Source organism: Gymnoscopelus braueri, assembly GCF_963280865.1.
Source record: "Gymnoscopelus braueri genome assembly, chromosome: 8".
NCBI classification, from domain to species: domain Eukaryota; kingdom Metazoa; phylum Chordata; class Actinopteri; order Myctophiformes; family Myctophidae; genus Gymnoscopelus; species Gymnoscopelus braueri.
The window spans coordinates 33,698,938-33,726,882 of record NC_137609.1 but is presented as its reverse complement, the minus strand read 5'-3'; the positions used below and the strand labels follow the sequence as shown (position 1 = coordinate 33,726,882).

At 42.3% G+C, this 27,945-nt stretch overlaps 1 protein-coding gene across 1 annotated transcript in view; it reads right to left on the bottom strand.

Annotated features, from left to right (window-relative positions):
* Positions 1-27,945, bottom strand: part of LOC308089943 (replication protein A 70 kDa DNA-binding subunit-like) — a 74,390-nt gene that overhangs the window by 19,860 nt on the left and 26,585 nt on the right. The window contains exons 8-13 of the mRNA XM_080434918.1: positions 27,500-27,602; positions 24,749-24,817; positions 21,498-21,696; positions 14,262-14,398; positions 10,993-11,141; positions 4,522-4,651 (exon numbers count right to left, since the gene is read on the bottom strand). Coding sequence (XP_080291044.1) covers positions 4,522-4,651; positions 10,993-11,141; positions 14,262-14,398; positions 21,498-21,696; positions 24,749-24,817; positions 27,500-27,602 — 787 coding nt within the window. The remainder of the gene's footprint in view (positions 1-4,521; positions 4,652-10,992; positions 11,142-14,261; positions 14,399-21,497; positions 21,697-24,748; positions 24,818-27,499; positions 27,603-27,945) is intronic.

The window sequence follows — 27,945 nt, the reverse complement described above, 5'->3', positions numbered from 1 at the left end:
TTTACCCACAGCCACAACAAACCTTCCCTCCAAAAAAAACAGTCCAAGAGGGGTTTATTTTTTAATTAGGAGACGTTTGCCCATCAGCAACAGCCCTCTCCAACTCCCCTCCCCCACCGCGCTTCCGCCTGCCTGCCTGCCTCATCAGATCTCGTAGACCTGGGCCAGATGGGTTTGCTGGAAGGCTGGCAAGGTGGGGAACGCGATGGGTGACGGGTAGAGGCAGGCTGGCGGTAGGAAGAAAGGAGAGGGAGGGAAGGAGGGATCAAACTTTGATTCATGAGCCTTGTTACACAGTAAGGCAAGGCAAGGCAATCTTATTTGTATAGCACATTTCAACAACGAGGCAATTCAATGTGCTTTACACAAATTATCAAGCAAAGGAAACAATAAAAACTCATGTATAACTGAGTGTGTACAAATGTAACGAATTGGTTACATTTGTACACACTCAAAGTTACATTAACCCATTAAAACCGGGAAAGCATCTGTGTCATTTTAGATTTTTGCGTTGGCTATTCAAAAATAGCAGATGTGCAATCTCACTGCGAGCTTGTACATCTGCTATTTTTGAATAGCCCTTGTGACGTGGGCAAACACGAATGTACAGATGGTAGAGGGAGGTGAAGGCTGGGGGTCAGAGAGAGAGGGACGCGCACTCTGGAGATTCCATTACAGCCCCCAGTATTCATAATCATCTCTCTCTCTCTCCTTCCCTCTCTCATCCTCCCTCCCTCACTTCCGTTATACAAGAGCCTTGGGCAAAGTCTTAACCTTAAGTACACTGAGGAGAGCCAATAAGAAAAAGCATCACTAATATGACGTGCAAAACTAGCCGCGCACGTACAGGCACCTCTACCCTCTACACATGCGTGTGTGTGCGCACACACACACACACACACACACACACACACACACTAACAAAGACACACACACTACCCAAATACAAACTCACCCACCCACACATACAAAGAAGTGCGCGTGACACATTTTAAAAATGGTTAGCATTCCCATCACAGTAAATCCCTGTGCCACTCTCTGGCACCCAAATGCAATTAAATTTGGTGTGTGGCGGTGATGAAGTGAGAATCCCATTCACATTGCTGGCACACATTGCATGGGCTTAAGATACTTCCCACAACAATACCCTCACACACAAACACACACACAATGCACATATCCATGAGCATGTGACATGCATACACAATGACACACACAGATTGAGTTACAAAAACCTGAACACACACATTCATGCGCACGCACGCACGCACGCACGCACGCACGCACGCACGCACGCACGCACGCACGCACGCACGCACGCACGCACACACACCTTTGTTAAACGTTGCATTCCACTTATCGGGTCTCTACGTGCGTGTGTGCGTGTAACAGAGACAACCTCCTTAAAAGCCAGTCAATTACAAAGCGAGGGGGGAGGTGGTGTGTGTGTGTGTGTGTGTGTGTGTGTGTGTGTGTGTGTGTGTGTGTGTGTGTGTGTGTGTGTGTGTGTGTGTGTGTGTGTGTGTGTGTGTGTGTGTGTGTGTGTGAGGGGGTTGGTTCGTTTGGAAGACAAAAAGGAAGGAGGGCAAGGTGAAGAAAGAAGTGGAGAAGAGAACCTTAGCCTCAATTATTTACACTCTCTCACCTGTCAACTCCTCTCCTCATGTCAGTCTCCGGCACTCTTCCTGTCTCATCCGCCCCTCCCTGCTCATCTCTCTCTAAGTCACCCCCGATCTCGCCATCTCTCTCCCTCGTCGCTCCTGTCAAGCCCCCCCCACCCTGCCCCCCCACCCCTCTTTTCTAAATGGCCTCATTTCCATCCCTGCTTGAACACAGGTGTTTAAAACTGACATGTACTTCATTATGGTTTGACACACACTTAACACATTAAAACCTCTGTGTTACTTTGTATATATATGGAGATGGAGTTATAAATGGGTGAATTAACCCATTAAGACCGGGAAAGCATCTGTTATTTTAGATTTTAATCACTTTAACCATTATTTTATACTTTGGCTAAAATTAGCAGATATACTAGCTGATATAGATCTAAGCAGATCTACAGAGCTTGATCTATTTTTGAAAAATCATGAAAATGTGTGCAAATCTTTGAATATACATATATTTTAAAGCAAACATTTGTAACACAAATCTTTGCTTCTGGGAGGGGGGGAGGGGTGGTCCCTGGAACAAAATATTTGCAGATGGGGGTCCGCGGCCAAATACATCATTTTGGGGGTCCTTGACATGAAAAAGTTTGAGAACCACTGATATTATAGCAACATAAGTGTTTCAGAAAACTGTTCAGAAGACATTTGTGGCATCGGCCTCAGGTTTTAATGGGTTAACAGAGGACTGTATTTTGTAACAAGCCACAAAACTCAAGGATTCTCTCTCTCTCTCCCTCTGTCTCTATAGATGCTAACTCAAACCCCCACCCTTTCTTGATCTCTTCCACTGTCTCTTCCACTCACTCCGTCCAGCCTTCTTCCCTTCTAGTAGTGTTAAAAGTCCCACAGGCATCCTCTGCCTCTGTCACGTAATTAGATTTTTTTTATTAGAAACTACGTTAATTAGCAAGCGCTTACGGGTACCTTAAAAAAAATAAAAAAATAAAAGAAACAGACTCAGATGAGCTAGATTGAATGGAGATAAAACCCAACAAATTAGTTGTGGTGTAGTGTTTTCTTGTGAGTGTCACTACTATTGTAAAATCTGAAGCGTTAATTTAACTCTGAAGGAATTTAATTAACATTTTACGGTGTAAAGGACGTTACACATTTGGATGTTCTTTTCATGTGATTAATTTGTCCGAACATTTTCAAACTATTGTTTGTGTCATGAGTACATACACACGACAATATTGCGCAGTAATAAAGCACAAGTTTAATCTGGAACGAGGTTGATTTTTAACCGTGAATGAGAGCACCAATCTGTATGAATGAGGCATCAACTATATTAGTAGCATTTCTGCAATGCATTTTCGGATCGTTTTATTTCCCGTCACACTCCCGGTGTGTCAAGACTTTAATGTCCAGAGTTAAATTGAAGATCTGGATTCTATTGTGTAGTAAATGGCTCGAGATGGGTGACACCATTCTGTGTCTTATGTATGCCCATGTATGTCTCCCACTTCTGTGCTCCTTTGGCTTCTGGTTGCTGCCTGCGTCCATTTAAAAACACAGGTGATGATCTACAAGGCAATCAAGGGCATGTCTTCGATTCCCACATACTTAGATCAGCTATCTCCCAGCCTCTCCCTTTCCTACGACCAGTGGTGGAAGAAGTACTCACATTTTGTACTTAAAAGTACCAATGCCACAATGTAGAAATACTCTGTTACAAATAAAAGTCCGGTATTAAAAATGTACTTGAGTAAAAGTACAATAGTATTCACATTGAAATATACTTAAGTACTGAAAGTAAAAGTACTCATTTATACATTTGGAACATTTTATAAAAATGCTTTGAAAATAGCATAAATAAATCTACGAGCTCACAACGCGTCACATTGCGACGCAAGCTTGTAGATCGGCTATTTTCAAAAAGCCTAAGTATGCATTGGGCTGAAGTGATTAATGCATGTTTTGTAATAATAATCAAAATATTCAAAGTAACTAGTAACTGAAGTTGTCAAATAATTGTAGTGGAATAAAAGTACAATATTTGCCGCTAAGATGTAGTGGAGTAGAAGTAAAATAATTGACCATTGGAAATACTCCAGTAAAGTAAAATACCTCAAAATTGTGCTTAAGTACAATACTTGAGTAAATGTAGGCTACTTAGTTACTTTCCACCACTGCCTACGACACCCTGGCCAACACTCCAACTGTACTAGACTCTTCTCTCTCCTCCCAAGCTTTGGAATGACCTCCGCTCGCAGTCAGGACTGTCAGTCTATTTTCCGCTGCAGTATGAAAACTCAACTCTTCACAATCTACCTCACACCCTACCACTCCTCATCCCTTGTATGGTTTCTTGTTGCCTGTGATAGATGCTAGTCATTCTATGCAGATGCACGTTGGGCACTTGTTACTCTACTATGCTATGTTAGCTAGACATGTACTGTTTGCACGCCCACAAATGCTAGGTATGTTATTTAGATGGCATGTTGTTTAGACAGATGCTAGGTTTGACGTTCACCTAGTATCCTAGTTAGTTAGTATAGCGCTAAATTGATTTATTTGCACTCCATTAACTTTTACCATTTACCCTGTGGTTTGTTGACTAGGGTTCATGTCACTTACTCGCTCTGGAAAATAGAGTCTGTAAATCGTAAATGCAGCCAGCACTCCGAACGGGTTTGAGGAAGGAAAACAAAAACTGTAAATGATTGATATTTTACTAGGATTTCCTAAATGTTTTGTTGTGTCACAGCACTACTTACTAAAGAAAATACCTAAAGAACATACCTTGTTTGATCCGAATTGTCAAAGTAATTTAGATTCTGAAGATTGAGAGGTTATTAACGTGAGTAAATCAATGTGAGTAAACAAGTAAAGTGTGTGTGTGTTCATGTACCACTTCTCCCCGTCCCTGAGGTCCCTCCTTTGTGTCGCTCAGGAATCTCCAGTTGACCTTGGATACGCCCCCCGGCGACCAGGTTTGTGTCAGGGATTGGTGGCTTAGGGCATGGCCTTCCCTGTCATACCTGGAACAAATCAACACACGTAACACGCACACATGACATTGTGAAATACATTATTCAGACTTTGGTGACACATACAGAGAAGGAGCAAAACAGAGAAAAAGGGAGGCAGAGAGAGAGAGAGTGTGCAAATGTAAGGGCATTTGTGCATGTTTGTATGTGCATGTGTTGCATGTATGCACATTATTTTCTCCTGTGTAGAAGGGATAAGACGTTTCCCTCGATACAGAGTGCCATATCGGGTATTACCTGAAGATATCATCCACGATATGTATTTATCTGTTCCCTTATAGAGCTGTATAGTGTCATAGAGCCGCTTTTGCTGAATAATGCGGTTGTGTGATACAGATGGGGTTTCAAACTCTCGTCTTTCTTTACCGACTCATCTAGTCTGTCAGTCTGTCTATCTAGCATCCCTCTTTACAGCTGCAACGGATAGACTATAGAAAATATTTTGTTCCACGGACCCACAGAAGCAAAGATGAGTTAAAAGTGTACTGTATATGTATATATTCAAAGATTTGCACACATTGTCATGATTTCTTCCCCCCAAAATAGCAGATCTATAAGCTCATAGCGTGGCACTCGGTGCCACGCTATGAGCTTGTATATCTGCTATTTTTTAATTGCCAAAGAAATCTAAAATGACACAGATGCGGTCGCGGATTGAATGGGTTAATTTACACTGTTGTACGACGGTGTTGCTCGCCAGGCATCACAGCGAGCCTGCAGATCGGCCACCTTCACCGCGCAACACCGTCGTACGACGACAAAGTCTTTCCGCTCTGCATTCTGGTCCAGCAGTGCACAATCTAATCAAGGCATCATCCACACTGATTAAGAATTTCAATTATGCCAGTGAGCCAGGCCAAAACATATCCCACAATGCACTGTATCGCCACGGGAGCTGGGGTTGAGACACCTGAAAAACAAATAAAAGAGCAGTGAGAGCATTTCCAATTTCCCACCTGCTCTCTCTCGGTTCTTGATATTGAAATTCATGAATGATCTTCATTGTCATTCATTCTGCGGGTAGCTGACTGTCAGCATGTAAACTGGAGCGAGGCCAAAGTGTCGGCAGAGATCAGTGAGTAAGAAGAGAGAAAAAAAAGGTGAGGGGATTGGAGAAGTATAGAAGAAGGGATGAAAGGCGGCAGTTTGTGATTTGGTCCTTTGAAATGTCAGGATGAGACAATATATTGACCAGACTAATAACACTCAGATTAAAGCTGGAGCCCCGCACACACGCACACACACGCACACGCACGATGTGAATCTCCATCACTGAGGCCCATTCGCTACGCCTCTTGATACACTGGCAGCGATACGATTACATTGAAGACCATGCTGATACGATGCAATACGATTCACCCGTTCACGATGCAATGCGATTTGATAACGATGTGATTCTACACAATGCAATACGATGCGATTCAACACAATGCAAAGGATATAGATTAAATCCCACGTTAATTTCCCAAAACATGTACTAAAAATGCAAAACATTTCAAATAAAAGAAATGTATCGTTTTACTGTAGGTTAGCAGGCTCTGCATCTCTGTCCCAACTCATGTGTGATAGGAGTGGTTTAATTTGTTTTTACATTTACCACTTGAACCCTAGTATCCCTATTCTGAGGGGAACATTAGCCAAAAATAGCAGATCTACAAGCTCACTACGCCTCGCGCTGAGAGTCGTTGTGAGCTTGTGGCAAAGAGGTTTGATGTCGATGGAAAAACGAGCAGACCAAGTACAGTGCCAAAGGTCAAAGTATTGAGGGTTTAAGATATTAAATGTCTGAAAATTAATTCATGGATTAATGTTACTAACATAAATCCAACATATTAATAGAAAAGATAATGTGTAAACAAATAAACAAAACATACATTTACACACACTGATGATAGTGCTGTCAAACAAGTCTATGAAAAAGTTTAATCTCCAACAGTTTTATACAATATGTAGTGGGGGTCCCTGCTTCATCTCTCTCTCAGCTAGGGGGTCCTTGGCCTGAAAAACTTTGAAGACCCCTGTACAGTATTATTATATGAATATAATCCAGGAAAATGCATTTTGTTTTTACATTTAAAAAAAAAAACATAGCAGACCTACAAGCTCACAACAAGTTGCATCCACGGCGCGTTGTGAACTTGTGGATCTAATATTTTAGGCGCGCGACACCGTCGTGCTACGAAGTATAAATTAGGCCCTTCTCGCCAAGAGAGAACAGCAGCAGCAGCAGTCGCAGAGAGAGAAAGCTGCATCAACAGTAAAAAGTTGTGAAACAGAGAAAAATACTGATTTAAACGCAAGCAGTACACCCAGCAACGTTGTTGTTGTTGTTCAAACAGTATACGTGTGTGTAGTTAATAAAGCGCAGAAGCTTTCGTTATTTACAAAATAAATGGTCTCAATCGATTGTGTCGAGACTCTGCAAGAAGAACATGTGTGCTACAGTGACAAAACAACTGATCAGCGGAGAGGGATTTTATAAATTTTTATACATCTGTAGTCGTGGGTACATAGTCTAGAGCTCTAGAACCTCCCCAAAAATTATGCAGGGAACACTTTTTTTCAAAAAAGGGCGCATCACATCGCATAATATGCGCATCGCATCAGGAGGCACGGTGGCGCAGTCGGTAGCGCTGTCGCCTCACAGCTAGAAGGTCCTGGGTTCGATTCCCGCCGGGGACGCTGTGGGCGCTGGGGGCGTGTCTTCTCCTCCGCGTCATCAGCGCCCATACCCTAGGTGGGGTTGGCGAAAGGGCCTACTCTGTGTGGAGTTTGTATGTTCTCCCCGTGTCTCCTAGGGTAGTTAATACCCTCACAAAAACATGTAGTAATCCTGGTCGCTATACCGCCTCCCCCATGACAGCCGGGGCGCCTGATGGAGGGGAAGGGAACTGGTTGGAATAACGTGTTCCTTCCACGCGCTACGTCCAACCAGGGAAACTCCCCCCTGTCAGGTGACAAGAAGGTCAGTTGGCTCTCATGCCTGAAGGAAGCATGAGCTCGGCCCTGGACCCTGTGCAAGATGTTTTAATGGTGCATTCAAGGCGCCTCAGAAACGCAGCATAGGATGAAATACTGTACAACATGAAAAATCCGATGTAACCATGGATTTTACCGATGCAGACACGCAATGAACGATGTATCGCGATTTCAGCCACCAATTGTATCTGATGCACACTGAGTCAACCAGTGCAGTCGCATCGCGCACGTTTATATCAATTCACCGATTCGTATAGGTGAATCTCCACTCTTAACACACACACTTTCATTTTTCTCTCTCTCTCTCTCATACACTTTCATTTCTTTGCTTACATCTTTCTCTCTCTGCATCTATTGTGTGTACTATGGATAGGACGAGAATCGTTATATTTATTGCAACAAAAAATGCTCACAATAATCATATCTCAATCATATTTTCATTTATCGTGAAATTGTTCGTCATACTGTACACTGGACATGAGTTGGCTCTGTAGTTGGATCGCTAGTTTTGGCTAATGGTCCCCACAGAATATGGATGCTGGGGTGCAAGTGGTTAACAAAAGTGGTATTTTAAGAGGTTTAAGCTTATTTTTATTACCACAATAATATAATTATTTTGGCCACAATAATCGTGACATGAAATGTTCATATTATCCCATCCCTTGTGTGTACAAATGTCTAGCTTCTAAACGTGTCTGAACCTGTCAGATGCACAAATACAAATCAATGTCTTATTGAGTGACAGATCTTGTTGACACATCAGACCATAAAGGCTACTACAGAAATACCAGTGTATCGACTAACACACACCTTTGATTCCAATTATATACCACCATAATGCTTCCAAGTCCATGTCCCAGTATTTTTCTCCCCCCAAAAACATCCCTTAACACATTGAGTGCCAGGTTTTTTTTAAGACAGGGTACTCACAGTGCCTGGATTTTTAACCATTTCTGAACCTTTTTCAAGTAGTCACAAAATATTTTCAGTGATCACCGTCCTCACGGTGATCCCCTCATTACACACACAGGGGTAGGTAATCCGTAGGTAATCCGTTCCATAGTTGCAGCCAGTTGAAAATAGTCAAAAATACAAATACAAAAAAAATGTACACAGGAGCCGAGATACAGGCTTTTCGCTTTTGAAGTCATAAGTTAACCAGGAAGTGGATTGGAGTCTAAATCTTCGAAAAATGATATCTCCTCTAAAAAAAAAAAGAAAATCTCAAAAATGGTCCGGACCGTTTTTGGCACTCCTCGTTTGGATTATGAAAAACGGTCCGGACCGTTTTTGGCACTCAATGTGTTAAAGGGATAGTTCACCCCCAAAATGACTTTTTCTATGGATTAGTCACCCCATGGAGACTTGAATTCATGGATATTCTTTAGTTTTTGTCACATTCCTAAGCCCATAATTTGCTGACCAGCGGACCGGTAGGCAGTGCTTCCGGTAGGAGACACAAAGGAGACTCTTTGTGTCTCCTACCGGAACCGCTGCTCGTCATCAAATTATTGGCTTAGGAATGAGACAGAAACAAAAAAATATCCATGAATTCAAGTCTCCATGGGGTGACTAATCCATAGGAAAAAAGTCATTTTGGGGGTGAACTATCCCTTTAAGTTGCTTTACGATAGCTTTTACTTTGCTCTATCTTTACCCTCAATTAGTACTACTCCATATTCCATTAATTCCATTAATTATGTACCTTCAGAATGTGGGTTCAACTTCAATGAGTTTCCAAAGAGAGTCCACACCAAAAATACCACAGCCAAAACAACAAGCGACTCCCTTCCTCACTACGGGGACCCACATCGGTGTTTCATCAGTCAATGTCCCTGCACACTTCCTCATTAATGCATTTAGTGAGGCTTTGATTGGCACTCGGTGTGTGATATCGCACCTCGTCTGAGTTGCGTTCCATGCTTCAAATCCGTTTACAGTGAGTGCTAGTCTGAAAACGAGATTTTACTTGTCAATGCTTTAGAGATATGCAGAGCACAAGAAACTATCAGGATAATCGCAGGTAAGCTTCAAAAATACATTAACCAAACATTTAACCGCATTTTTGGGAAAGTGGGGCTTGAATTTATACTTACCATACCATTTGTACAGAATTGCCAAAAATAGCCAATCTACAACCTCAAAACGCGTTGCAATGCAGCGCCTATTTTCGGCGAGAGACACAAAGCCTAAACCTGTTAGCTCTGACGCAAATTCCGTCCCTAAGAATAGTACACTTGCTTGGTACGGCTGTGACAAGTCACATGGCTCACAAGCGCATATCGGCCGTTAAGTCGTGTGCTCAGACTGAAAATAATATGTATTCCTATTTAAGCAGTGGACTTGGGAACAGCTTTAATGAGCGAATGAATCACCAACTCCAATCCCTCTACGGGAGGGAGTGTGTGTGTGTGTGTGTGTGTGTGTGTGTGTGTGTGTGTGTGTGTGTGTGTGTGTGTGTGTGTGTGTGTGTGGGGTAAAAGATAAAGTGTTGGAATCCAGAAATATCTTTGCTCTTCTTATTCTATGCCTGGTCCCAGAGGAGCCCGAGCAGGCATGTTGCTACTCTACAGTACACGTGACTGACTTGTGCACACTCGTGTTGCATGTGCTGTAGAGTGTGTGTGTGTGTGTGTGTGTGTGTATGTGTGTGTGTGTGTGTGTGTCTGTGTGTGTGTGTGTATCTGTCTGTAGTGCTGCGTGTATTGTGTATGTTGGTAAAGTGGTGATATAACTCAGTTCAGTGGTACTGTGTGTCCAGCGTGTGTGTGTGTACACCGCAGCCTGTCTTTGCAGCAGCGTGGTGATACTGTATATACCTTCTGTCAGTCGATGGAGCTGTGTGCACGGTTTGTGCATTTGATCGCTGTGTGTTGCTTCACGTGAATAATGTGTGGACATCTATATGAATGCCTCCATTATGCATGCATCTGCATGTACTTCTGTATGTATGCATGAGCATCACATGCACATCACATGCAAGTACAGTCGATACCTGAGGTGTGGTGTGTGTGGCTATAGTGTGTGTGTGTATGTGTGTGTGTGTGTGTGTGTGTGTGTGAGAAAGAGAGAGAGTGTGAGAGAGGTGTCAGAGTGTGTGTGAGAGAGAGAGAGAGAGACAGAGCATCTGCCGTGCATGCTGTGCTTGCATGTACATAATATATACAGGTATTAATGTGTTGATAGCAGCAGTATTGAGGTGAAATGTGGGTTGGTTGCTCTTGAACAATGTAGTGTGTGTGTGGTGTGTGTGTGTGTGTGTGTGTGTGTGTGTGTGTGTGTGTGTGTGTGTGTGTGTGTGTGTGTGTGTGTGTGTGTGTGTGTGTGTGTGTGTGTGTGTGTGCGTCTCTCACCATCCCCTGAGGCTAAAGGCCTCTGGTATATCTGGGTTGACCATGATCGTTGAGCTGAACAGCGCAGAGAGAGATCGGCCACCAAAGTCTGACAGGCGAGCTGCTTTGACAGCTACCACGGGCTGGGCAGAGCCATCGAACTTCTCTGCCTGGTGAGGAAGTGAACAGGAGTCAATAATAGATGACAGGAAGGAAAGGGGGAAAGGCAAGATGGCGATACACATGGTCATGGGGTTGTGCGTTTCTGTCAACTCTGCGTCTGTGACTTGTAGGGTTGGGACGGAGTCCAAATGTTCAGACTACAAGACTTTTGACGCTCCTACTTGACAGGGTTAAATAAAATAAAAATACATTAAAACATATGGAGATACAAGGTTTCTGCCCAACAGCGTCGAAATCCAAAATGTCTACATATTGGCGATTGATACTAAACACAGAGTGTAGTACCAAAATCCTCAGCACGTCAGCCTCCAAATTGTCTGCCAATGCAAACACGCGCCAGACGCACTGGTCCCCTAAGGCCTCCTGAAGGACCCATGGTTGAATTGGCTGATTGGGATTTTACAGCCCAGAAAACCCAAACACAACCGTCACAAACACGTCAACACCCGCGAGAACGCGTGTACCATACACACGTACGCACACGGATTAATAGCTTTCGAGGCTTTCGCGGTGCAAGTGCAAATCCATCTGGACGAGATGGAGAAAGCCGGGGCGAGCAGGACGGCTGTGATCTTTGTGTCTATATGCATATGGGCTCGGTGTGTACCGGGGCGTATATGAGCTTCTCTGGGTGTTATCTCTGGGTCTGCGCGCGTGCCCTTGTGCAGTGTGCGCATTTCACGTGGCATTGTCCAGGTTTTATGGGACTCGGAGCAGCAGCACACGGGTGGGGTCCCTTCTGTCACCCGGAGGTGAGTGCAGCGTGAAGGGCTGACCTCGAACCGCCCAGTTGCAGTTCCCTCAAGAGATCACCGCGACCTCCCCTACGGCCAGATACCGTACTCTGGTCTCTACCAGGACGGTCATCACGGCTGCACTGACTCTCCCATGGGAAGATGGAACGGAGGCTGGCTTCACAGAGCTGGCAGCGGTGTGGTAGCACAAGCAGGGTGGAGAGAGAGCGTTCACCTATACGGTGGAAGTTGTTTTCGGAGGCCAGGCTTAGGGAAAGGGAGTATTTTCTGGCCCCCGGGAGGAGAGGAAATTGCTTTTACAACTTCAGCCAGCTGAAGGCTGCCCAGGTGGCTCTGATGAGTGGACTGCGGGAGGAGCCGTTAGGTGGCAAGTGTCTTGCTCAGGGTAACTACTTTGATACGTAGACTGGGCGAGCCGAGGGTCGAGCCGTCGACAATCCCATTCCCAAATAGCCTCTCTATCCCACCCAGCTACAGCCACCCCAAGAGGAAGAGAACTCCCCTGCCATGCATAGTCCCATGGGGCAATTGATGCACAGTAAAATCCTTAGTGTTAATTATGGGTCCGTATGGTTATTTTTGTACCCTACCCTCCCGGACTTTTTCAACATGCATCCACTGCCCCTTGTAGCCAACACTACAGAGACACGCATGAATATGAAATGGGGAAAGCCAGGATCCTATAGGGCTGGCTGGAAGGGGCGGTACGAGGGATATTTCGCTGACGCTGCACCATCACCTCCAGATGTTCCGGGATTAATCCATTAAGACGGGGAAAGCAGATGTCATTTTAAGATTTCTTTGGCTATTCAAAAATAGCAGATATACAAGCTCTCTGTGCCGCGCTATGAGCTTGTATACCTGCGATCTTTTGAAAAATCGTGGAAATTTGTGCAAATCTTTGAATATATATATTTTTAAAGCGAACATTTTGAATTCAAATCTCTGCTTCATGGGGGTCCCTGGAACTAAATATTTTGAGATGGGGGTCCACGGCCAAATACATCATTTTGGGGGTCCTTGACATGAAAAAGTGTGAGAACCACTGATATAGAAACACACGTTTTTTTAAAAACTGTTTAAAAAAATAATAAACAGAAGCAAAGATTTGAGTTACAAATGTTTGCTTTAAAATGTATATGTATATTCAAAGATTTGCACAAATGTTCACGATTTAAAAAAAAATGCAGATCTACAAGCTCGTAGCGCGGCACTCTATGAGCTTGTATATCTGCTATTTTTGAATAGCCAAAGAAATCTAAAACTGACACCGATTATTTCCCGGTCTAAATCAGTGGGTGGCAGCTCCACGCTAAAACTGCAAATGTTCAAGTGGACCAACCTGTGTTCTCATCTGTGTCTATATGCATACGGCTCAGTGTCTATCCGGGCGTACAAACCATCTTTGTGTTATCTGTAACTCCACATCGTCTCCGTGTTTTGGACAAATGAGGTGGAAACCTCACATGTCCAAAACTGTGAGGTTGAGGTTGTTTTCAGGATTCAAATTCAAAAACGGCAAAAGTAGCAGATGTACAAGCTCAAAACGCGTCGCTTTGCGCCGCGTTTCGAGCTTGCAGATCTGCTACTTTTGCTACTTTTGTGTGACGCTGTAGTATGATCACGTAGGGCATTAATTTACGAAAAAAACAAAAAGTTAAAATATGGAGATAACAGTTTTCCAGCCGACAGCAACGATATATGCGTTTGTCCGTTTCAGGTCGAGTTTCAGGTTGAGTATCCATGGTTGTGCATTTCTTTGTGCATACATTACCTATGTGTCTCTGTGTGCGTCGTCATGCATATATTTTCAAGATTGTTATTGTTACTTTTGTTTATCTCACATACGAGTGCACAAGCGTAAAATTATTTGGTTTCGGTCCCTCAACATTGAAGCAGCAAGAATAACAACAGTAGTAAGACGGTAAAGAAAAATTGCAGTTTCTACATTAATCATGGTACACTTTGAGAAGCGTGAAGGTGCTGTGTGGGCTGTGTGTGTGTATGTATATCTATACAGTACATGTGAATGTACACTTATGTGTGCATAATGTATGTTTGCGGGTGCAGTCTTAATGTGCGAGTATCAGGTGCCTATGAGTGTTTAAATATTGTAGGAGGAGTGTGAGGGCGAGGGTGATTGCTGCACATATGTGACTGTATGTGTGCAGCTGCCTGCCTGTGTGTGCGTGCGTGCGTGCGTGCGTGCGTGCGTGCGTGCGTGCGTGCGTGCGTGCGTGCGTGCGTGCGTGCGTGCGTGCGTGCGTGCGTGCGTGCGTCTGTGTGTGTCTGTGTGTGTGTGCGCACGCGTGCATGTGTGTGTGTGTGTGTGAGTGTGGGTGTGGTTCTTACCTGCTCTCCCCACAAGGTGACTCTCACCTCCCTCTCGCTGGAGTCCATCAGGCTGAGTTCTCTCTTGGAGACCTCTCTGCCCGCTTTAGTGGTGATTCGAGACACCTCCTCAACAGTCCTGCACACTCCAATCACATCTATGTAGAGAGAGATACATTTTCATCTAATGGTGAGTATGTCGACGAAACAAACAACATCATCACACAATAACATCTTTCTTACAGATTGATGGTGATACTCTTTAAAATCTGCTGTATCCCTGTTGGTATCTCTTTTAATGCAATCTGGGAATCCATCGTCAAATAAAAAGGAAAAACAGCGCCCCCAGCGTTTTTCACTTTTGCATTTATGCTCTGAATTTGTTCTTGAGAGATTACTTTTCATGTGATACTTGACTTTTGTAAAAAAATAAATACAAATTTTGATACAGTACACTGTGATTGTAATATTTTCTATTGTTGTTAAGGTAAATTAATGTCTTGGACCCCAGGAAGACTAGCTGACGTTACGGCATCAACTAATAGAGCACCGAAGTCTGACGTAATTTACGCATCCTACCTGGGTCACGTCATTTTTCCCCATTCTGAATTCCCATAGACATGTCGGAATATAGTATTCAATATAGTAAGCATTTACGGTACAGTATACTATACAGGTTATATAACATCACAGTACATGGTCAGATATGAATATCACTCATCTACAATAAGTGCATTAACTTCACCATACACATAAGTAATCAATACACCGTTACATACAAGCTGCTCAATAACATCAAACACAAACCAATTGCTCCACTAACAATCACTGCAGCCTTGAACTGTGCTAAAGCGGCTTAATCGGACATCACAGGGCCGACCGCGGATGCGTGACGGAACCCTAATGGCAGTGCCTGTGAAATACACATGGCCAAACAATTTACAGTCCTGACGTGCTATAAGGTGCTTAAACATATAAATGCGCACACCAGTCTCAAATGCACTCTCACATGATACATGACATTACATCACATATGAAATATGGGGAAGTGTGCTTAAGGCACGCAATGTAGGAAACTGACATGAAAGGAATGTGTGATCAATCACTGTCAATCAAACCAGCCACAGAGCCAAAATAAACATATTGCTAAGGACCCAAAGGATTGCAGTGTTGAGTGTGAAGCACATCGCATGAGCAGCTCTCCAGAACTGGCCCACTTGGAACGGCCACATTCATTGCACTTATTATAAACAATAATAATAATACACAAATAATAGTACTATAATTAAACATTTACAAATAAATCAAATGAACATTTTGGGGCTTAGTATATGGAGTCATGAGGTTTACTTAAAGGGGAATTTTGGACCACGGTTTTCTCACCTTTTCTATGATGTCTCGCTAGACGAGATTGAAATCTCGTCTAGCGAGAATTCCGGTGTGGCGCATTCAAGACAATCACATTGCATAGTGTTCTGTCACTATGAACGTCAGATCTTACCGAAAAAGAAAGCTATCAAAATATTGAGATCTAGCGCAAGGCCTATTGGTGCACGTTTTTAGCTGTGGGGGACCCGGGATGGAGTTATGAATTTTCTATACTGTACCATTCATCCTAGGATATCATAACATCATAGAAAAGGTAATAAAACCGTGGTCCAAAATTCCCCTTTAAATGGCATCCGAAAGGCAAATGCACTCTGCAAGTTTCAATGCAACTTTCCCATCTTATCTTTTGACATTTTGTGTGCAACTGGAAATCTTGGCCTAATGGTTTTGCTAGAAGACGGACGGACGGACGGACGGACGGACGGACGGACGGACGGACGGACGGACGGACGGACGGACGGAGCCATCTTTAAAGCCAGGTAGTAAAAAGTATGACAGGAAGGGGACATTTTACAGTCATATGCTTCTTTTACTATATTGATCGGTGAAATGCCCTCAGATGTAGTTTTACAAGATGCCAGTTGATACCAGATCATAAAATGGTAAAGATCCCACATGGTGGGGAGTTGACACTTGGTGTCTAACGGCAAGTCATTACAGGCAGAATGACACCAATTCCACAGACATGATGCCAAGAACCTCAGCCCCCACAGTCCTAGTCACAACAAATGCACACACTCCTCAGTCATGTTCCTTGTCACGCTCAAGGCCACAACACTTCATTCAGGATTACTTGCGCTGAAGAGCAGCCAACGCGTGGCTCCGGAGGAGGAATTGAATCCGGGTGATGATATAGCCTAGCATGGCTGACATTAAAAGATGCGAAAAGACGACGGGGTGGGAGTGCTGGAACATGACCAAAACCATTTTCTAAAACTTTTCTCTTCCGTCTTTTTAAACGTACACAACAACAACGTCACTGGAAATAACTTATTTTATAAGAAAAATATATATTATTTTCCATTTCATATGACAAATTAAATTTGCCTTAACTGCACCAACCGTTTCCTAAACTATCCCTCTCGTCTCACTAAATTGCCCCCCCCCCCACCACCTAGAAAAACACTATTCCTCTAACCCACCCTTGTCCCTGTCTGTTGCTCTCGCAGTCTTGCTTAATTCCATTATGATCGAGACGATGTCATTCACCTCTGAACTCCATTATCACCACGGGAACACGCTGACAGCTCTCATTACCATGTTATAATCCCCTATTTAACAACGAGACAGGCAGACAAGAGAGAGACGGACGAGAGAGGCGGGTTGGTGGGGCGGGTGGGGGGGGAGGTGGGGGGGAGAGGTGGAGAAGTCAAATGAACTGCAAATAAAAGGTTGATTTATACTTAACACATTGCCTGCCAAGGACGTATGCTTACGTGCTTTTAAATAAAACACTTGCCCGCCAAGGATGTAAACATATGTTTTTTTCAACAAAATAAATTCCACAAGAGGGCGCTCTAACACAACTTAGGCATGATCCCTTGACGTTGAGAGAAGGAATGGACGGATGTGACGTCATCCCAAAAAACGTCACCTCCGTCCACTCCTATATTAAGATTTGTAGAAAAAACACATCTAGCTCTGATTCTTTTTAACAACAAAATGGCCAATCGCGGTAAAAATGAGGAGGAGACCGTCCCCCCACCCCCCAGACATTTTTTGTTTACTTCCGTGTCTACAACGTGGCTTCTGCGGCTCTCCAAAGATCGTCAATTTAAGGTCAAAAACGCTGGCATGGGGATGAAAAACAATGTTTTAATCTCAGGCAGTCAATGTGTGGACTGCACTAGCAACTCCTACAGACGCAGAACTGGGAGGGATAGCGTGTGTTCCTCCACACACGTTACACCCTCCCGTTCAAACTCCTCACTGTCGGGTGAAAATACCGTTAAGCAGCTGGTGACTCCATGTGTATCGAAGGAGGCATATTCTACACCTTCGATCAAAGAGTACGGGTCAGCTGTGACATACACAAACACGGGGGCGTTGGTGGGGGGGGGGGGAATTGGCAATGACTAAATCTGAGATAAAATGAAAACATCCTCCTCTGCCTTTTGTTCTGTTCTTTACAGCTAGTCACAACAAAAGCACAGCAAGTGCCAATTACCAACCAATTACAAAGACTAACACTAACACACTAACAGCAGGCTGCCGCTGTCACACTGGTACATTATCATAAGGGATGGGCATCATGTCCAATTTATTGTACGTGTGTACACAGTGTTTGCGGTCATCTGTGGTTAACCGTGGCGTGACGTCATATTTACATACAAATTAACACTGAAGAGCACCTCACGAGCCTTGGACAGAGAAACTGCATTATACAGTACTGTGTAGCACAGTTATCATTACTTAAATTCAGAGAACAAAGACAACTGTCTCATTACAGAGTCTATAAGGTGAATAGCATCCAAATAAAGTCCTCTGTCTTTTTCTGGAAATGTTTTTCACTGCCTCGTGCTTTCCTAGTCGTCTTTTTATCTACTACAGTTTCAGAGCAAAGCGTTTCGTTTATCTTAAAAGACAAGCCAATAAAAACTAAAGTGACACTTAAAGGAATATTTCACTTTCAATTAGGGTCAATTTAACGTATACTCAAGCTTTTGTGTGCACCCCAGACAGTTTGCTTGATTCAGTATTTAGATATTTGATATAAAAATATATAATATATTTATCAGACATGCCCCCTTCCTTTTTTTATATACTCTAAATTTGTATTTTATTCAACAAATTATAAAAAAGAAATGAAAAAAGTAAAAAAGAAAACAGCCCCCTCACGCATTAGAAGGACAATATCAGTCAGCAGAACCAGGGACATGTTTTAAACATGAGTCTAAAATAGAGTTTGAAGTTACAATGGGTTTATATAGGAAGGGGGCGTGTCTTATCAAATATCTAAATACTGAATCAAGCAACTTAAAAACTGACTGGCGTGCACACAAAAGCCAGAGTAGACGTTCAAATTACCCCAAACATGTTTGAAAGTGAAATATCCATTTAACTGGGGTATATAGAATACATAGTGGATCCCATGTTAGAACCTAGCACTTGTAGAACTAATGAATGTGTTGAATCCAGTCTGAGAATTGCCGACAGTCACTCCGAAAAACAGAGCAAGCGTGTAACATTACTGGAGTATTGTATGACTTACAATGAAATAGCATATTTTAATCATTTATAGTATACATTTTAAATTCTCTGTTAATCAGTCCTAAACTGATAGTGATTTCTTTTCATGTACATGGTTACCTGTGTACGCGCCCCAATCCCTAATTGTGATCGTAATACGATTGAGCATTGACTGACTCCGAACGAACCTTGATAGCCAATTTAAACCCTTATCCCCAATTTACCTGCCTTGGAGATAAGACACCGGTAGGAAGCAGGAAGAGTAGGCACCCCAACTAACCTTAAAAAGAAATACTGGGATGAATATTTCCCCTTTTTTTTAACCCATTCAATCCGGGAACGCATCAACAAAGGTCTTCTAAATCCTAACTGGTTTCTGAAAAACGTATGTTGCTATAATATCAGTGGTTCTCAAACGTTTTCATGTCAAGGACCCCCAAAATTATATGTATTTGGCTGCGGACCCCCATCTCAAAATATTTTGTTCCAGGGACCCTCGCGTGGCACTCGGTGTCACGCTATGAGCTTGTATATCTGCTATTTTTGAATAGCCAAAGACATCTAAAATGACACAGATGTGTTCCCGGATTGAATGGTTTAATCTCTTTTCAATACTTGATGTCTGCATTAACTTGTTCTCTGACCCAGTAAAAATGTAGCGAATCCACGTTGATCTGCCACAGTCTGCTAAATGTCAATGCATTCGCCTAAATCATTTCTTATCTATACGAAGGATGTCTGTTCATTTTCTCACCAGTGCCATTATTATACGAGTGAGTAAACTCTAAATGTGACCTGCTCTACAAGAATCAATTGGACGTAGTTGAAACTAATCGGAGAATTATCATTTTGAAGTTTGTAAATGAAGGAAGGAAGTACGGGCGGACGGATGGACGGTCTCTCAATGTTAAATTATCACTGAGGACTTTAAATCATAGATTTGGGGTCCCAGATTTTTTTAAAATATATATCTTATCTATATAAACAAAGGATATATAATTTTCTCACAAATGTCATTATTATATGCATGAAGGAAGCAAGGATAGACGATACAATTAGAAATCTCTTCTGCAGAGTGTACAGTATCTCCCCATAGATGAGCTTTCTGCTGCATCCAAGACCTTTATGTAGGACAGGTGGTAGCAATTACGGAAGTGCATTTATTTCTCCTCCATGCTGCATTAGTACTGCAGACAATTCTTCTCAGATTGTCATCGAGTAAGACCAAATTAGCATAATAGAGTCCCACAAGACCCTAATGTCTGACAAGCATCCAAACAACTCCTCTTGGGGACGAGGTACAGTAAAGGTAGTGGTAGTCACAATGTACAGTGCCAACAATGCAGTTACAATGGACAACACACTCTTTCCCACCCCCCCCCCCCTCCACACACACACACACACACACACACACACACACAAACCACTAGCAAATCGGCAAGGTTTTAACCCATTCAATCTGGGAACGCATCTACAAATGTCTTCTAAATCCTAACAGTTTTCTGAAAACTGTATGTTGCTATTATATCAGTGGTTCTCAAGCTTTTTCATGTCAAGGACCCTCCAAATTATATGTATTTGGTCACGGACACCCATCTCAAAATGTTTTGTTCCAGGGACGCCCAAAAGCAAAGATTTGAGTAAAAATGTTCGCTTAAAAAAAATATATATATTGAAAGATTTGCACACATTTTCATGATTTTTCAAAAATAGCAGATCTACAAACTCATAGTGTGGCACTCGGTGCCACGCTATGAGCTTGTACGTATATCTGCTATTTTTCAATAGCCAAAGTATAAAATAATGGCTATAGCTCAAATCTAAGATGACACAGATGCGTTCCCGGACTGAATGGGTTAATCATACAAAGCAGTGATAATTTAGCAACTAAAACGTTCCAATGTTGTTGTACTGTGCTGTAGTGGGCTACTGTACTGTAGTGGGTACTAGAGAGAGAGGCGTCCTGGGAATCAGAGGGTCACCGGTTCGTCCAGACTGTGAGGTCGTAAGTGTCCCTAAGCAAGACACTTAACCCCTAACTGCTTTATTAATAGCATCCACAGCCCCTAACAGGTATAGGATGGGTAAATGTAGAGGACAAATTACATGCGTGTGCAAATGTACCCTGTCAAGAACCACCTAAACAACTAAAAGGGGACGTTTATTATTTTAATTATCAGCACTCACAGAATTCCTCTTGTCTAATCAAATGACTCCACTGGAACTAACTCTTTTATAATTAATAATAAAAAACATATTTGAGGGCCTTGAAAAATTACTTAAATTTACACAATTCATCACAAATCCACAGGCATGCATGTGCGGTTGGCTTGTGCATAAACATGCGTACGTGCGCACGCGCGCGCACACACACACACACACACACACACACAGTTAAGTGGTCAAATGGATGGGCCCCATGCATTTTCACAGTTTATTTTAATGATCAATCAATGGATTGTCTTCCAGCTTGGATCAATGGAACTATTAAAAACATAATATACTTTAAGTTCCTATTTATCGGTTTACCAATTAAAACTCATTTACGGTTTTAAAGGAAAACATTTTTTTTTCATAATTTTATGTTCGATCACTAAAACCTTAAGTGTTTTGCCAATTATTTGGGGTCCTGCTTGCAATATCCCTTACAGCACACAGGTTGAGAATCGCTGCTCTTACCAATAATGGCGTCGGGGTCCCTGTTCTCTAGCTCAGCGATGGGCACAAAGTCACACTTGAGCACGGGGACGGTCACGCATGTGTCATCATCACAGGGCTCGATGGTGGTGGTGCTGTTCAGTGTCATCTCGTAGTCGTTCTTCACTGTGGTGTACTGCTTGTTGGCTGGCTTCAGTGTTCCCTTGGAGAGGAGGTACACCTGGAGACAGGGGACGGAGGTTCCAGATGAATTTCATTTACCAATACTGTTGTGACTTGAGAAGAAAGGGAACTCTGACGAGACTCAGCCAGGTGAAAGTAGTGTTGATTTTGACAGCAAATTTTGATTCAGTTTTAGTCATAGTCTTTTGAATCAAATTCCATTTAGTTTTAGTCATATTTTAGTCATCTGAAATGTTTTACTGTTAGTCTAGTTTTAGTCGACTAAATATCATAAGCTTATAGTCGACTAAATCTACAGTTGATTTAGTCGACTAAAATGTATTTTGGCGGTGCCTTGATGGCGTCTTAATGGCTGATATTACACTTGGTTGCATGCTGAAAATAGCCGATCTACAAGCTCACAACGCGTCGCAGCGCGGCGGGTTGTGAGCTTGTAGATCTGCTATTTTTAGAGCGCAACACCCGAGCGCAACCAAGCATAAAATGACTTGTCTTTTAGTTCTACAGGATCTCTTCTCCACTAGTCCCTCCCTAACGTTCTAGTTTAGTTTTTATTTGTTGACGAAATTGTCAGTATATGTAGTCTTAGTTTTAGTCCTTATAGCTTAGTTTTTATTTCGTTTTCTTCAGTGAAAAAAGGTAGTCAACGAACATTTTTCGTCATAGTTTTAGTCGACGACAGGTCCGGTGCGTTACAGGAGCGGGACACAACAGCCTCAAACGTAGAACACCACACTGGAGCAGCTCGGACAATAAGCCTCTTTATTAATGTGCTATAAGTATAATAAAAGAAAAAGACTGACATTTGGATGGTACTGAATCTCCCTCAGAGGAAGATGCAGTAGCATCGAAACATCAGCCTTTTATTAGCACCTTAATAAAGAGGTTTATTGTCCGAGCTGCTCCAGTGTGTTTGTCTACGTTCGATACTGGTTTAATCAAAAGATTTGATGAAAAGGCTCATGTATATAATACTATACTTCATTGACCGGAGTCCCCCAGGGCTCTATACTTGGTCTGCTCCTTTTTTTCCTTCTACACCAAAGCCCACCCTCACGCACTAGCCTACTACACATGCATTTACCTGACTTTGTGCTTCCATTTAGGCTGGTGCATTTACCTGACTTTGTGCTTCCATTTAGGCTGGTGCATTTACCTGACTTTGTGCTTCCATTTAGGCTGGTACTTAGCCAACGAAATGCCACCCAAGCAGCTAAAGAGACCCCATTGGATAAATGATATACATTCCCTTACGCAAGTGAGTTTTATGACCCTCGGATACGACAATAACACCAGGAGAACGTTAAGGTCTTAATAAGACGTGCTGGCTTGTCAGCACCATCAGCTCTCTAATTCACCAGAAAATAGAGTCGGCTGCTAAATATCCAAAACAATTTAAAGTCAATCTGTAAGGCATTTACTAACCTTTTCACCCTCCAAATCTCCTCATATCCACTCTCTCACTCTCTGTCTCGCTCTCTGTCTCATTTTACCCACACAGACTGGCTGTAGGTGAAACTAAAGAGATAAGTAAGGCTGCAACTATCGATTATTTTCTCACAACGATTATTGTGAGATTCTTTTTTGCATTCTTTTTTATTAGATAGATTGGAAATCTATTATTTTATTAAAATTGATAATTTTTTATATGATATATATTCTGATACGAAAATATTTTCTGAACAACGAAAATAGACGATCCACAAGCTCAACACAGGATGCATTGTGAGCTGGTAGATCTGCTATTTTAAAATCATTTCTCTATAATGACATGCCCAAAAATAGGGATGCCAGGTTTTAAGTGGTTAGTGCCAGCCAGGCACGCCCACACACATCGCTCTGTCAATATGTGGATCAGCAAGGAGAGTAGGATTCATTCTTTTATTTTTCTTTGGAAGGCAGCAGAGGGCACAAATTAAATGTGGGCCTGTGTCGAAGTCATTGCCAGTGGTTGCTACCTGAGCCGGCGGGGTATGGCACGTGACGGCTGGGGTTAATTGAGTTATTAAGCTCTGTTGGCTGGACTTCGGCCCACAGAAAAGCTAAGCTGAGCGCCAGCATCTCAACATGTGTTTCTGCCGGTCTGTAATTAAATGGGTTTCGTGCAGGACATGCACTGGGTGGAGAGTTGGACCTCCTTAGTAGTTTTGACAGGCGGGTCGCCATCTCCCTTCAAAGCCCCAGGACCTCCATAAAATAACGTAACCTATTTGGACCTGAATGGACAGGCCCCCCCGTTATATTTCTGACATGCTGGAACCCTACACGCCTGTGCGCAGCCTCAGATCCTCAGATAAGGCCCTCCTGGAGACCCCCACACCGCAGCTCATATCGAAGGGTGGACACAGGTAGACAGACATATGCAGAGATCTCCATATATGGGCACAAAAGCGACACAGACAGATGGGTACAATGGGTACTCTGACAAAGCCCCGAGACACACACACACACACACACACACACAGACAGACAGACAGACAGACAGACAGACAGACAGACAGACAGACAGACAGACATATACATACACCCTTTCATAGTTAAATGAACATACAGGATTTTACTGTTACTTTGCAGTGTTCCCCTATCATTGTATAGTGGGGATGTGTGCAACAGAAACATTACAGCAATCAAATGCAGCAACGACTTAAAATATCTATCTATACATTCCAAAAATGTATACATAGATTAGATTTCTATGCATTAGATATTCCACCTCACCTCACCTGGAGAAGCTGAAGGATCATTATCACAGTGGTTCTCCAAGTGGGGTCCGGGGACCCCCAGGGGTCCAGCAAAACTATTTACACGTTGGCTATTGAAAAATAGCAGATGTACAAGCTCACAGCGTGTCACTTTGTGCCGCGCTGCGAGCTTGCACATCTGCTATTTTTTAAGACAATTTGAAAAATCTCGATGTTTGGAAAATGTTGAATAATTTTGAATTTATAAACACAAATCTCCTCTTCTGGGGGTCCCTGGCAAAAAAAACATTTTCAGAAGGGGGTCCGTGGCTGAATACATTATCAATTTGGGGGTCCTTGACATGAAAAAGTCACATCTGTGTGGGATGATGCATGGAAGCTGCTCACCTTGCCCTGCTCCACTAAAGTGAAGAACGTGTCCACTTCTTTGTTGAAGGCTGTGACCCGGATCTCCCCCTGTCAAACACACAGTACACACTTAACCGCAGGGGACCAGGGCTGACACTAAAGGTTGCCTTATTGTCCGGGACAAGTAAAAAATAACATTCAGGCAAGTGAAGCTTGCTTTTCTGTTTTCCCGAACAGGCATGTATTTTATTTATTTATTTTTCCCCTTTTAGAGTATTTTTTAGGGACTGGAAGCAACCTTCTTTTGTCGGCTATTCACACCATCTAAGATTTATCTGTCCGTAAACACGAATGAACGTCCTCGGGCTCTGTTCAGAGTACTCTCTCTCTCTCTCTCCCCCGTTTCTGACAAGCAAACATATGCACCAGCTGAAAAATGTGAGTGAGCGAGAAAAAGTGATTAAAAGGCATTTATATCAAACCAGACTACCCTGACACACTGAGCAGTGATGTATTTCAATGTGTCTGTAGGTGAGCGAGTGTAACGACCCACCCGTGTATGTGTGGCGGTCTTGCCCTGTCTGTCTGTGCCCGCGCTTTAGCTCAGTGGTGGTAACTAAGTACATTTACTCAAGTAATGTACCCTAAGTACAATTTTGAGGTGCTTTTACTTTACTGGAGTACTTCCAATTATCTATACTTATTAGGGGTGTGCCGATATATCGTCCCGCGATATATCGCGATACGTTTTCGTGACGATATGTATCGTTTTGGGAGAAAAAAAATATTGTTTTGAAAAAACAATAATAAAAATAATCAGGCATGCAAACAGCCCCGAGGTGAAAAGGGTGACAACATGTTTTTTTTTCGGGTCAGGTGTCACACTATTGCCCTATTTGGATTCAAAACGGCTATTGTAGCTGAAAAGCTACAAGTTTGCGTCTGAATAATGCAAAAACAGAATTATTTGTTTGCATTTTCTCTCCCCCATATATTTTATATATATATTTTATATATATATTTTTGTATCGAAATCGTATCGAAGTTGTGAGCCAAATATCGTATCGTATCGTTTGGTGAAATTAGTGTATCGGCACACCCCTAATACTTATCCTTCTACTTCACTACATCTCAGAGACACATATTGTACTTCTACTCCACTACAATTATTTGAAAACTTTAGTTACTAGTTACTTTGTAGATTTTGATTATTTTTAACAAAACATACATTAACAACTTCAGCCCCATCTTTGGCTATTTGAAAATAGCCGATATACAAGCTCACAACACGTAGCGGTGTTGTGTGCTGGTAGATCTGCTATTTTCAAAAGGTTTTTAAAACATTTTAGACACATGATAACTTGTGAAACGGAACCTTCTGCATAATGAGTACTTTTACTTTTAATACTTTAACTCATTGAGTGCTATTCACGTGTTTTACCGCTATGGTGCAACGTGCCAATTACGTGTTTCATGTGTTTTTGAAAAAATAGCAAAAAACTCCACTCCTTGTATAACTTATAACTGAAAACAATGGGACAACATAGCCAGACATAATAATTAATAAGTATATTTTGTTGCCAATACTTTTGTACTTTTACTCAAGTCAATTTTGATTAACGGACTTTTACGTAACAGAGTGTTTCTACATTGCAGTATTGATACTTTTACTTAAGTAAAAAATTTGAGTACTTTTTCCACTACTGCTTTAGCATGGTGCAGCAGAGGTATTCTGAGGAGTTGTTTACACTCCTAGTTAATTTGATTGTTTCAGGCTAGTCTCAATAAGACAGGCATGAATACAAATGAGGACAGTTTAACAAGATTCAGAGTCAGACAATAATATTTAATTCCCAGGTAGCTACACTGCATACAGCCCTGGGTTCTACCAAAGTTCAGCATCGCTTTAAAGAGTAAAGTATAAACTATCAGACATGAGGAGAGGCTCACTTGTACACTAAAGCAGTGGTTCCCACCCTGGGGGTCGGGACCCCCAGGAGGGTCCCCAAATTATTTTGGGGGGTCCCCAGATGATTAGCTTAATGTGCAACATTGTTTTCTCACTCAACAGTAAACAAACCAACATACAGTATAAGTGCATACATCTGCACATTTCTAAAGTTACAATGTAATGACTTTTAAGACCTTTTTTAATACCAAATTGCCAAATATTACTTAAGAAAAAGGCAAACATTGTGAAAATAGCCAGTCTACAAGCTCATAACGCCTTGCACGTTGTGAGCTTGTAGTTCGGCTATAATTTCACAATATTTATCTGTGGAACTGAGTCAAACTAAATAAAATGCCTACAATTTCAAATATACAGTTCAAATATGATTATTTTGGGGGTCACGGCCTGAAAAGTTTGGGAACCCTTGCACTGAAGTACATAAGCACACTCACAAATGTGTACGTATGCACACATGCGCTTTCGTGTCCCGCTCCACACATCTTTTTTATTTTTCGGGCAAGTGGACGTGACTGTTGGGCAAAGTACAACATGACCTGTACTTGCCCGATGGGCACGTGCTTTTCAGACCGTAGTATCAACCTCTGCAACCTCTGTTGTCCCAATTTTGTGCATGTACTGTAATTGTGTTTTTTGGTTAAGTGGTTAAATAACACAGTTTGAGATACAGCAGTTCCAACAAAAAGGAACAATTATAATAATAAATATTCACAACTTTAATGTAGACCTTTTCTAAAATCAAAGTTTACACAGTGCTTTATAAAGAAATAATATTGACGACTTGCACTGACACCTTATATGTAAGAGTCGTCTGTACTCACGCTTTCATCCATGATCTCAAAAGAGAAGAGCTTGCCGTCTCCTCGAGAGTTGCTCCATGTACGGACACTGCTCTTGTTAGTGACCCGGGCTCTGACAGTCCACCTGGGGAGGCAAATAGAATGTAGGGATAGTTCTCTTCCTGTTAAGACTGCTTTGGTCAGAGCACTCAAAATGAGTTTGACCATGATTCTAGAGATATTTATAACATCTTAAAGTTGTACAATGCAGATTCACAAATAACGATTTTTAGCAACCTCTGCTGGTCACTACCGTCACTGCATACAATTTCCGTAGTCCTCGATTACCCAGAATTCCATTTGTTTTCACCGGAAGCGTTTCAAAAAGCGTTATTTTAATTGTTTTATACTATCTGCGGATCGTTTCTCTTAGCCAGTGGAGCATTAGTTACCATGAGCTGTGCTTTCTTTTTCTGTTCTTTTTCGAT